The sequence below is a fragment of the Cygnus olor genome, chromosome 4 (genome assembly GCF_009769625.2).
Source record: "Cygnus olor isolate bCygOlo1 chromosome 4, bCygOlo1.pri.v2, whole genome shotgun sequence".
Taxonomy (NCBI): domain Eukaryota; kingdom Metazoa; phylum Chordata; class Aves; order Anseriformes; family Anatidae; genus Cygnus; species Cygnus olor.
Genome location: NC_049172.1, coordinates 7,526,062 through 7,539,046, shown reverse-complemented (window position 1 = coordinate 7,539,046; position 12,985 = coordinate 7,526,062). Strand labels below are relative to the sequence as shown.

The 12,985-nt window shown below is 42.0% G+C and overlaps 1 protein-coding gene and 1 long non-coding RNA gene across 4 annotated transcripts in view; one reads left to right on the top strand and one right to left on the bottom strand.

The window, feature by feature from the left end:
* Positions 1–893: 893 nt before the first annotated feature.
* LOC121070070 lies at positions 894–9,464 on the bottom strand. Of its 2 annotated transcripts, none has more exons than XR_005819874.1 (4): positions 9,310–9,464; positions 9,122–9,186; positions 4,444–4,584; positions 894–2,179 (listed from the first exon to the last, which is right to left on the bottom strand). It is a non-coding gene; the product is annotated as an uncharacterized LOC121070070 (long non-coding RNA). The 2 variants fall into 2 exon arrangements; XR_005819873.1 differs by lacking the exon at positions 894–2,179 and adding an exon at positions 2,428–3,369.
* The window catches only part of METAP1 (methionyl aminopeptidase 1), a 27,745-nt gene continuing 24,185 nt past the window's right edge, over positions 9,426–12,985 (top strand). For both annotated transcript variants that reach the window (XM_040556678.1, XM_040556677.1), the window contains exon 1: positions 9,426–9,660. In XM_040556678.1, the coding sequence (XP_040412612.1) occupies positions 9,547–9,660 (114 nt within the window). In that variant the 5' untranslated portion in view covers positions 9,426–9,546. The remainder of the gene's footprint in view (positions 9,661–12,985) is intronic.

The window sequence follows — 12,985 nt, the reverse complement described above, 5'->3', positions numbered from 1 at the left end:
CACAGAAAATCACGGCTGGCAGACGTGTCTCTGTCTGGCACAAAACAGACTTTCCGCAGTAATTCAGACTGTCAGGAATCGTGCCTAGCTCCATGGATGTGCCTGCACAGGGGCAAGGGCTGCCAGGGCACTGCGTTGCTTAAGGACAACTCCAGTTGGCTCCCGCCCTCCTGGGGACATTGGTCTTTGTATCTGTAAGCCCCTCTGGCAGTTTAAAGCACTGCGAGGCACACTGGGGCATGCTGTCCTCCAGCCAAATGTCTACCACTTGGTGGGCCACCGAGCAGTTTGGGTTTTAGCAGGTCATGCTTGCACATGAGCTGCCTTACAGATGTGTCATCTTCCCTTGGTGTCTGAAACTACAGAGGCAGGCTGACATCCAGCATTTGTGTGTCAGTAACAACCATAAAGCTAGTTTACTAAAGGGCTATGTTTCTGGGAGAGCAATAGTGTTTGTTCCTATGCTCAGAAGATAATATCTCTAAATACAGAATCCTTAGAGATGGGGTCCTCTTAAAGAGAGGAGAAGACATAGGTGAAAGGGCTCTCATTTAAAATCTGAAAGGTCTTGACATTTTGCTGATGTTTTGCTTTTTGTTCCGCTATTCTAGCTCAGTCCCATTCCACTGCCAGTTAGAAGTGTATTTCTAACCACAACTACAGGGGTTGCAGCAGCTATATTTTCCCCACCCTTCTTGGCCATTGATTAAATAAATTAGGAGTCCTGAGAAATTTATTCCAACCGCTGTGGAAGAAAAACATTGCTTTGCTGTGTGCAAATAGCAGGGTTCAGGTTCTCACAAAATGAGACCTACCACAGCTCAGATTTTTGATGGTTTCACAGGAGATCAAAAGATGTCAAGGTTCCAGCACCCCTAATTTACAAGGAGGGTCTAAAAATTAAATGGAACGATTTTTAGAAATAAGATCTTCACACAATACAGCAGAGCCCATATTTTAGACTGCTGTTCATGATCAAAAATGACACCCAATCAGATGAACAGTAGAAACACAGCAGTATGAGAGGGATAACACTATGTCTGAGCTCTAAGTTGGTTCCATGGTAAAAGTCTGTAGCAGTGCAGAATTCCTGTGAGCCTCCAGAGAGAGAGATTTCATTTTCCTTCTGAAATGTTCCTGTCACAGAAAGTCTGGTATAGGATCTGCACATGTCCATTCTGCTTTGCCTGCTAGACTTTGTTAGCAAGTAGGGTGTTTTCAGGCTTTGAGACTAAGTTCATTCATACACATTCATGCAGCATCCCTTTTCTCAGGAACCTAGAAGTGGAGCTACAACTAGAGGAACGGAGGGTTTGTAATTATAGTGGTTAGAATGCTTTCAGTTCCCCCTAGAAATATACCTTTGAAAGCCCTCTTCCTTGAAATCACTTTCCAGAACTAGCACAGTATTGCTCGTCTCATGAGAGAGAGGAACTAAGATATTACAGTGTTAAGAAAAGAGTAGGTTAAGGAACATTACAGAGTGACTGAGCTGCACTTTACTCAGCACTATGACTTAGAAACAGGTATTTAAGGAAGGTGTTGGGAATAGGTGAGAAAAACAGCTGTTTAGCTGTTGTTAAGTAACGTGAGATTGGAAATAAATACTCCAGGTGCTGCAACTAGGCTTGCATTCCCTTATCTGCTCCAAGCAGGTGAGTTCCTTGTACATGCAGTGAGGCTATACAAGCCACTCTTTTCAACATGCAGGTTGACTTCAGGGAATTCTGTACATTTGTAAGGCAGAATTTTCCTCTATGAAGTTATGTGGATTCTACCAAGTCAATCATACTTATCCAGGTGTCCAGCCTGTCAGGCCCCCTATCTTCCATGCAACTCTTTTTAAAAGTTGACGTTATATTTGGCATCCTGCATACAACGGGTATCATTACATTTTTAAAAGTGTAGTTACACACACCTGCTAGTAACTTCCCTCTGGTCCTAATGGTTTCTTACCATTCATTTTATCAGATTTATCCACTCTGTCTTCAAAACCCCTTCCATTTCCAGCAAGGTGAAACTACTGGTGAGTTTCTCACCAAGGTTTCCAGTTTCCTCCTGGTGAAAACTGACTCAAATAGTTTATAAACTTCTCTGCAATGGCATGTTTTCTTTGAGTACTCCTGTTAATACCATGGTTATCGATTCGTACAGCAGAATTCTGGAAGGCTTCCTGTCTCTAATGACCGAATAAAGATTTATTGTTAGCATTGATTCCTTTTGGAAGGAGCCAATCTCACTGTTTTCTTACATCTAATCTGCAGGAATCTATGTTTCCTTCTACTTTTTTTTTCTTGGAGTATTACTGAACATTTTTAAAAGATGTCTTCTTGTGTCTAACAACCTTCCTTATCCTGCTGTTTACCTATGCTGTCTCCTCTTTGTGCGTTCTCAACCCTTCCTTAATAATCCAAGCGTGTATAGACCTTTTGTTTCCAACACATGTATTTTATATCTAGACATAACATTTGTACAATCTACATACAAGCAATGAAGTCTCCTGTACATGTTGTACCTTCTTCTCTTGCTGAACAAGCCGCTTTTCCTTGGCATTTCACTATTAGTAAAACTGACCCAACATTGGGTTAGTTAACTACAGAACAACTCAGTCATTTTTTGTACTCTTCTATAAATCTCCCTCTTTAGGCCTGATGTTAATCTCTGCAGATACAATTTCATTTCTAATATTGAGTTTGTTAATTGGATTGATCCAAAGAGCTGCTTTTCCAAACCCAAACTGTTTTTTATGGGGAGGTGGACTTCCTGTCACTCCAATATCTTGACAACAGACAAAAAAAAATTGCCTGGCTCTAACTCCCATGGGGGCAGTGGTACTCTGAGACTGTTTCTGGAAGAATGTTTCTAGAAGTGCAAGTAAATCCAAGTCCACAGATTTTTTTTTTCTGTGCCAGCAGAAAAGTACCAGGAAGGGCTTAAAGTACTCAGGCAAATGCCTTGGCTTTAGAACTAAGGATTTTCTTTATGGGACTCCAGACAGAGGGTGTGTATGTGAATGTTTTAATAAAAAAATATCTATCACTAGCAAAATCAGTACACAGTCCTGAAGAGAGGCCATGGTCTCCAAGTCAAGGTTAGTTTAGGGTATAACATTCGATACCTAAGGATGGTTTAGGGTATCATATTTGATTGCTGTTTCTTTATTACTAGGAGAAGCAATAAAGCTGTCTTCTCCTATATTTCCTTGTGGATCACCGAATAGTCATCGTTTATCATCAAAATGTTTTGGAACAGTAAGTTTTCTGCTGCATTCTTTCTGCCATTGAATTCACGTTAGTGTTATGATTTGGTTTTTATTTAATCAAGGGAGAGGCCTCAATGAAGTAGTGTGTTATCTGCCACCTGGTGTCTCTAAATAAAAACACAACAAAAATATATTGACATTCTTAATCTTTTATAATACTGTTTTAAAAATAAATACTGAACAGAAATTTCACAAGAAAATAACTTGGGCATGTCTTCCTTGTGATAAAACAGAAATCTAGTAGAAAAATAATTCTCTGTATAATGTAGAATGTTAACTCATGGTGGCAAAAGAAAGTTATCTATTAATTTTGTACATTTAGAAGGTATGTCAATACATTCAGAAGCATTACTTTCTTGCCTTGTGACATGCTCTTGATTTTATATGCTTTATAATGTTTGGTTCCTAGTAATTGTTTACAGACTGTTTAACGTGAATATGGTAATTAATGAGCCTTCCTATATATTTGCCTAATATGCTGCCAGACAGATCTGATATTCCATTTTACTTGTTTGGCAACCATGCACATGCTTTGACTGCCTCTTTTAATCCTGCCTTTAAGCCTCTTAACATAGATAAAGATAATCCATCCAGAATCCTCTTCCTTGCTGATCATTTTCTTTTCAGCTTCGTTTGTGTTTAACTTTGTGTTTTCATTCTCAATGAACCAAGCGTACAGAACTATGTTTTAGAGCCTTAAGTATCATTTTACTGAAAAGAAATGTGAATGTGTGGTAACCACCAAATGATACTGATGTCATATTGCATATGGCTGTGTTCGTTTTTCTTATGAGAATGCAGCATTAACCATATAAAGCCCCCTAAAAGACAGGTATGCATACTGACAGTTTTGAATAAGATAGATAAATATAGTACAACTGAGTTCAGAACATGGCCAAGCAAACAAGTAAGCACATGTTGTGATTTGGTACACATTTTTCTTCGATTTGTTGAGTTAAAGAGGTGCAATGCCTTTAAAGATGACAACAGAAGTTATCCAGCAACTTATAGCAATGAGAGGATTATGAATTACAGTAATCTTTTCTTTGAATTCATTGACATACATAAGCAAGATCCTCAAAGTGGCATGGCTACCTTGCCCAGTGACATCGTCTTCAAACTAAAAGGAAAATCAACACACAAGGCAAAGAGATATCATAGTTACATCCACAAAATCATACCTTTTGACGTTGCTTTAGGAAACAAAAGAATGGTCTGAAGTAAAGAAGTGTTAAATGCCTCTTCAGTAATCCTTGCACACTTCAGAGCTCCATCAGTTTTCAGTGTGAATTTAAGTAGCCATTAGGAACTTCTGTTTCATTCTGCAAAGCATGGCATCAAAGTCAGAGGCATGCAAGCGTAAGTTCTAATTGACTTTCACACCTGTATCTCACTGATTTGAGTGGAAATGCATCAGATCACTCACATCACTAATCTCATCATCTTAGTTTGTTTTTGAAACCTAAAAACAGAAAAAAATTGTAATGTCTCATAAGCATTGTCCATGCTATCTAAAGTGGAAAGAAAATATTGTTAGTATTTTACTGCTGCTAATTCTTTTTCTTTATGACCTTGACTTCAGTGACAAAAGCTGTATGAAATCCACAATGATATCGGTATAAGATTCCTGTTGAATTCACTGGACCAGAACTTCATGACTTTTCTTACATTACCATACTATGGAATAAAAAGTCTTTCTCACCTCAAGAAACATCTACGGATTCTTCCAAATATCATCAGCGGTGGACTTGTTCTCTTTAAAACCTTTAACTTGGTGGTTAAATAGCAATGTTTTTTATAAAGTATCATTTTATTAAACAAGATGTAACTTGTTTTCCCTTGTTCTTGTTATATGAGAAACAACAGGTTTCATATACATACACTGAAAGTTGCTAAGCTTATTGGATACCAGAAAAGTGTTCTTGAATTCAGAGAAAACCATTCTTAAATCACAGTAAAAATTTTGATTCACTATATGAACACTGCAAAAGGCAGCATTTACTTATTCAAACATAATGAAACTGAAGAATGTGCAGGATCTTCCTTTCAACCACAACTAGAGAAGACACTCCTGGAACTGCCTCTGAATACACCTGCTCCATTATGAATTGTGGTTGCAGTGGGCCTTTCAGTAACTTAATTTGCATCTCCTCTAATGGAAGGAACAAGATTGATTCAGGGGGTTACAATAAATTGCAGCATCTTTTGGCCCACAGAATTAGGCAGACTTTGAAATCCCACATCATTTTTCTTTAAAAAGGAAAAAACGGAGACAGATACTTCTTTAATGCAACTCCGTTAATTTACAATGAATGTTTATAAAGTCTTTTTTTTTTTTGTAGTCATCTTTCAAATATTTGTCCTTGTGTGCATTTGTGATGGTTTTGCTATTTCTCTTTCTTACACGCACATATGGATACATGGAACTGTTGCATTTGGTATGGGAATCCCAGTAAGTGCCTGCGCCATCTGGCCAAGCCATAGTTCATATTTGCATGTGGTCTAGTGCCTGGGTGGTATTTTTTTTCATTGTTTCAGCTATCACTAAACAAAGAGTCATTTAATTGGGTCTTCAATGAGCCTAAACAGAAGACCGCTACTATACCCAAGAGCTTCAGTGGGAAAGCACAACTGCCCACCCCCTACTACCACAATGTACAGAAGCAAAGTGACAAGGGGATCCATGAGCTAAAGCACTCTCTTAATTAAGTAACGTCAAATTCAGTGGCCATTTTCTTCCTAACCAGCAGCTGTCTCAGTTGCCAGCTGCGCCTGCTTTTTTGCAGTGACTATGTGACCCATGAGACATTGCTGACCTCTCCTCCTGCCCTTGTTTGCTAACCTCACTCACCCAGCCCTGCATCACTTTGGAGGAGTTCTGAGGACAGCAGGAATACAGCGTGGACATAAATCAAGGATCACGAATGGGCTATACAATTTCCAACTCACACGCACCTCTGTGTGTGTTTGTGTGTGACACCGGGGGACAGGCAGCTAGAAGGTGACATGAAAAGCCTGACAGAGAAAAAAGAGCTGTACTCAAGTAAGGTCACAGCAAAGGTCAGTGAAGTTCCCTGGTGAGAGTAAGCGTACCACCAGATAATGGGAAATGGCAGTGGATGGGCCTCCAGGAGGCGTGAATCAGTTCACTTATCAAATTGGAAAATCAAGGCCAAATTGGGAAATCAAAAGCACTGAAACACCACGTACGCCATATAATTTTCGTATGGGGAAAATAAGATAGGGCTGTTTAAAAAGCCCTAAAATCACAACAAAAAAAAATCTTAGGCCAAATCTTTCAGAATTTGCTATTCAAGGTTGATCCACAAATGTGGTTTGTGTTATCTCCAAACACTGAGGAGAACAAATAAGTAACTTCATCAGTTCCTCAGTGAGGGAGCTCACTGTTCTAACTACATACATTTTAAAAATTATTAACTTATGCATCGTTGGCTTCTCCAAGTAAGCAGTGAAACGCTATGCTTTTATTTTGAGCTTCAGAAATGCAGGAAATAAATGAAACGAAGTAGCAGAAGGAACCCTGTCTACTAGCTAGAAAGGGGGTCCTCTTTTATTTTCCTAACCTGCATCATTGTCAACCGCTACAAAATCAGCACAAGCATACAGTGATATGATCCCAGTAAGGGTACTGAGAGATACAATTTATTCCCATTTGTGAAGTTATACTCAGACATGAAATTAAATGCGATTTAAATACTCATAAAATGTAGTGAAGTATGCAAAATTACTAATGATGATTATAGTGAAATCTCATCACGAAGCAAAAGATGGCATTTGAGTGGAGTACACTAGACTAGATCAACCAGAGCGCTTCAGGTTTTTTATACCATGCCAGAGACTTACAGTACTTGTAAACCCTGCTTAGCCAGGTAAACGATGCCTACAGCTCCTTAGGGTTCTTTACATGGCATGAAGTGGCAACTCAGGTGTACAAAGGCATCTGTCCTATGTTGCTTGATAGCTCGATTTGCTGGTTACTTGGCAAAGGAGCACTGATTTTTCATGGGCTGTAGACAATGCAATACCTGCTAGCAACATTTATCATGTAAGAGTGATTCTGCCCAATCAATAACATTCTGCTTTAAAAAGGTTAAACCATGACTTTAATAATGGTTTCGACTTGGAATGTGCGAAGTCGGGTTGTGAATGTGTCCTTTAAAGATACTTTATGACGTTGGTTGGTCATTGGTAGCCTACCTCCAGAATCTGGACCTAAATGCTGGCACAACATGAGCTGCATAAATCAATACATAGCTATTTCTACCTGTTGAAGAAAATAAGAGTTGTAATCTTTGTATTTTAAAGGTTTCCTAGGAACATTTACTAATTCGCTCACACTATTCTCTTTCTACAAAAAAATAGGCTGATACAAATATTATCGATGCTAGAGAAATGAAGGCAAGGATTGTCAGAAGAATTCACAAAGACAAGTGCCCACCTGCAATTACAATTCAGTAACAGGATATCCCTTTGGTAGTTTGACTGTGCTAGTGCAAGTTTTTATCACACAGCAAACCAGGATTAAATCCTGTGTTATCTGTCACTTGGTCCTGTAACCAGCTGGACTACTTAGTCCATTTTTACCTATTGACATATGAAAGCAAGTACATCTGTGTGAATACACTTACTCTGATAAACTAATAGGATATGTTTTTTTTTTTGTTTGTTTTGGAGTTAGTAAATGGAGACTTTCACTTAACCTCTATGCCTAGGCTTTTATTATTATTATTAAAAAACAGTTCCAGAACACCAAAGGGAATAGAACACAGTATAATTGCAGAAAATCCTGAAATTCTAGCTTGGATTTTGATTTGCACTGTCTGGGAAGTTATCTGGATGCCAGGAAATGGGAATATTTTGTGTACCAAGATCAGGAAATAAATCAGTGCCGTTTCATTGAACTAAGTGAAGTTGAAGCAGGCTTCATTACACCGCAAGAGAATCTGATCCTGCAGTTTTGACTGAAATAACGGGCTGTACTTGCCAGCTAGTGGGAAGACAATAGAGATTTGAACAAGGAGTGGGATCCCAGCACTAATGGCTGGATCTAGCAAATATGTGCTCTGAAGTCTTTTGCAGTGATTCTCCTACTCAACAGACATCTCGCTGTGTTCATTATAGAAAGCAACTTCCTCTTGACATACAAACCAGTAAAAAGTGTCTCGCATTGATGTTAGAGATATTTTAGTACATACGGAGAATAGTTTTGACATTGATATTCAGAGAACATAAACACGATTAGCTCTATAGGCACAGGTAGTATCTTTTTTGAGATCAACTCATGTAAATGGGAGAATAGATGGGACTAATACATAATAACATAAGTATTAGTCAAAGATTTTATGTGATATAAACAGATCATTTATCTTTAATCTTTCTCTTTCCAAGAAGAAAACTAGAATTCTTCCGGTAATACCGCTATGACTCTGCAGACTATTTTTCTAATTTTAATTACTGCCCTACTGAATATTGAATGCGACAGCTTTTTCCCTCCAAATGAGAGCTACGAACACAATGCATTATTATAGACTACAGAGTCCGACAGACTAAAGTCACATGCCATAATAAGAAATTTAAGAAGTTATGACCAAAGAATCAAACCGAAAATATAGCCTCACTGGTGAAAAACACAAGGATTAAGGGCCAGGAGCCTCCTTCTTCCTCAGAGCTGGAAACACATGCAGTTGACTCAAGCGCACGCTTCAAGCGAAGCTATACAAAATGTCCAGCACACGCATCTTTGGATCCTGATGAGTAAGGAATGGCAACACCATCCCTTACATAAATGCTCTTTACAAATTAATTGTGTGGATGCGGGAGCCTGGTTTCTGCTCTTACCTTTGCCACTGCTTTGCTGGGTGATTTTGTCACTGTCGCCAGTTGCTGCGGTTCCAGAAGCCCACCTGCAAGACACACAGGGGCAGCACCTCCACACACCCCCAGTTATTTTTATTTTTCGTTATTTTGGGGGCACCTGGCCGCACGCACGCACGGCGGGACCCCCGTGGGCTAACCCCACCACCTACCTGCCCCTCAGGGCCGCCCGTCGCGGCCGTTACCTCCCTGCGCCGCCACGGGGCGACCCCGGGAGGAGAAGTGAGGTGAGGTGAGGGAAGGGAAGGGAAGGGAAGGGAAGGGAAGGGAAGGGAAGGGAAGGGAAGGGAAGGGAAGGGAAAGAGGGCGGCACAGCGGCGGCTCCGCCCGCCCCAAGCCGGCAGCTCCTCCCTCAGCTCGCCGCGCCGCGCCTGTGGCAGGCGGGCAGCATGGCGGCCGTGGAGAGCCGCGTCTGCGAGACGGCGGGCTGCAGCAGCGAGGCCAAGCTGCAGTGCCCTACCTGCCTCAAGCTGGGCATCCAGGGCTCCTACTTCTGTTCTCAGGTGAGGGCAGAGCCCCCTCTTCCCCCCGCGGCGGGGGAATATGGAGGTGGGGGTGTGTGTGTGGGGTGGGGGGGGACCCGTGTGCGGGTGCTCGGGGCTCGCCGCCGCCCCGGGGCTGCTCCCGCTGGTGGAGCGGGGCGCCTCGTCCCTCCTCGTCCCCCGGAGGGTCCCCCCGGGGGTCCCCCCTTGGGTTTGGGGGCTCGGCGGGGCGAAACGAGGCGTGCTCCTGGCGTCCCGCCCCGTGTGCCTCTGCGGCTGCAGCAGCCCCGGCTCGGGAGTCGCGGGGCTGTGGCAGAGACTTGTTGCTCTGCCGAGCGGATTTTCGGTGTCCTCTGGCGAGGTGAGGGCTCTGAGGGAGACGATTCGGTGCCCTACTTTTTATTTGCTTTTAAACGCCTCTGGATGGTTTGCTTTAAGGCTGCCAAACGGGGAGATTCAGGTTAGGCCAGTTGTCATTTAACCATCAACTTCTGCTAAATGTATTCTGCAGGCCTCAGCTATCCTCATTATTACCTTGGTGGTGATATAGTTAGGTCCATGATTTAAAGAGAAAGGGCTGCCTGATGTCTGAGCATGTCTTTTTTATTTATTTTATTTTAATTACTTGAAAATGCAGAGCAAAATACATATCTTAAGACTTTGAGCCTTCTGTATGTGCTGTTCCTCTCAGCATCAAGTGAGGAGCTACGATCCAGAGATCGACGGTGCAGCTCCCTGGAAGAAGTATAATTTGGGGTAAAATCATCGAAGTTTTGTAGATATCACAAGTGTTTAATCGCATCAGCTAGAGTAACTTCCTGATTGAGCAAAAAAAAAGTCACTTCTGAGTCAGGACACAAACCGGTAGTTAGCGTTTGCATAGGACCTGGGGAAAGCTTTCCACATGTACCTCACGCGCCCACTGTGCGGCTCCTGGGACTTTCCCCTCGAGCCCAAACTGCACCGACTGAAACCCCAAATTGCTGCGACGGTTCTGTACCTTTGGTTCCCGCGTGGTGCTTCTAGGCACTTTGTAGGATTTGCTCGGCGTTTCACTGTGCGTTTTGACATGCCTGACGTAAAGCTCATCGTAAATGCAGCTTCAGCACGTGCAGGTGTCAGTTGGTGATGACATTGCCACTTCCAACAGACCAAACAGGCCTGCGTGGGAAGTTCTAGTAATATCTTCACTTCCCTCTATCCCGTCCCCAGCTCAGCACGTTTATACAGAACGTGGAGATTCTGGTTGTCTATGTATTAGGTTTAATTCTTTTGAAATAGCTGCTACTGCTATAAGGTAAAATTACTGGAAATATTTATTGGCTTGTTAAAATAGGCTGCTGGATAACTGAGTACTTGTAAAGCTGTCTTGCCTAGGCAATAAAATACTGAACTGGGAATCCCGCTTTTCTTAGTTCTGGGAGACCTTGGGTGTTTTGTTTCTCCTCATTCCCTTATCAGTCAAGTAGGGAGGCATAGCTATTCCCCAAATGAAAGGTACTTTGAAATTTTGGGGTGAAGTGTCTCATAGAAGAGAGAAGGAAGCTAACAGCTGTCCGTTTCCATGATGTGCAAAAGATGTCATGCACGAAGAGAGGAGTCCTCATGTTCAGCCCACAGTGAGGAGCTTTGGTCCCCCTTAGTCTTCTGTATCATCCGATGGAGGAGATGTCATCTTGGGGGCACTAGGTACCATCAGGAAGGTAGGTGAGGTGCCTATGACAACTGGCTGGCTGTTTATACATGCACTGAGAGGCTTATCATCGCTCAGCAGGAAATTTTCTCTGAACTTCCAGCAAGTTTCAGCCAATAGTACTGGAATGGTTAGCATTTGGGAAACTTTTCCAAAGGTTTCTCCTAAGCGGTTTCCTTTCCATTGAGGCATTACACACATGAAAAACTGTTTGATAAGCTAGTAAGTGGAACTGGGATGTTAACTCCATGGCGCAGCCTGCATACCTAAAGACCTGTTCCTGTCCCCTCCCTCCAAGGCTGCAGGTTTCTACCCATTCCATTAAGCTGGACCTGACTCTCTGGTGAGCCATTACGTGGGTTTTTAGGATTTCATTTTTTTTTTTTTTAATGGAGCAACGGCAGTTGCATTAAGTTTTCTTCTAATTCAGCTTCCCACGGCTTTGTGCTGCAGGATCAGAGAACACCAGTGCTTCAGGACGGTGCAGCCTGAGGGCAGGCATGTCCATTGCACCCAGTTTGGCATAGCTGATAGTCAGCCCCTCCTTTTTGAACACAGAGGTGTCAGCTACACCCATGCTGCGTGCTACGGTAATTAATCTGCTTGAAGCCTGCAATAGTTTGTTCATACAGCCAAAGCTCCGATAAGAGCTAAAACCAAATTTGTGGGAGTTCATTCCTCTAGTGCTGAGAATAAACTATAGAAAAGTGTGAACTACTCTAAAAGGTTGACAATGTTTTGGATTGTAAGTAGCAACGTATAATTTGTTAAGAAGAACTAAAGTGGGTAGCATAGGACTGAGAATCTTAGTGTAGTGAGGAAGTAATCTTAGGATTTATTAAACATTGTTTTTCATCACTGCACATAGAGAATTGGAGTGAACTTTTCATGTAAATTGTACCAGGACAGTGATTTTCCTGGTGGATTTATCATTTGTGCTTCTCCTTTCCTCGGTAAAGGGCATTATTCTAGTCATTTATTCTCCCCCACTTCTATATCAAAAAGAGGACATCTCAACAACATGCCCTGGAAATGCTGTCTCTAAAGTAATGTGACATCCTCGGAAATGCCTTCGAGCCACGCCATTTGACCTGGGAGTGGGGTGTTGTGCACCTTGTCACCTGGGCACGCTGTTGAATGCTGGGCTTGTGGTGGGTTGGGGTGGAAAAGGGGCTGAGGATGCCGAGTTCTGCCCTAACAGTGGGGTTTTGAACTGGTAATAGAGGCGAGGTGAAGACGGCTCTTAGTAGCAGAGGAGCTTTAGTAGTGTGTTGAACGCTGGCATTTTTTTTCTTCCTTTCAGTCCAAGGGATAATGAGAGGGAATATTCAACTGAGGAATTCTGTCTGCTATTAACCTTTGATATCATCTTCATTTAGCCTAGTAAATCAGGTCCTGTCGCCACCAGCTATCTTTCACTGTCTTGCTTTCTTTTTTGTAGAGACTTGCAACAGCGTTGCATGGGTTTATCAGCATAATAGACTCAATTACTGTATCTCCTGAATGTGGAAATAACACAGATGTCCAGCATGGCATCTCAAGTGTGGTGTTCCTCTTAGTAAGATGAATTTGCAGTTGCAAAATCTGCCTTGTTAGGTACATGTCACTTGTGTGTAAATTATATGTAGCATACACAAATAGTTGGTGCTTAAA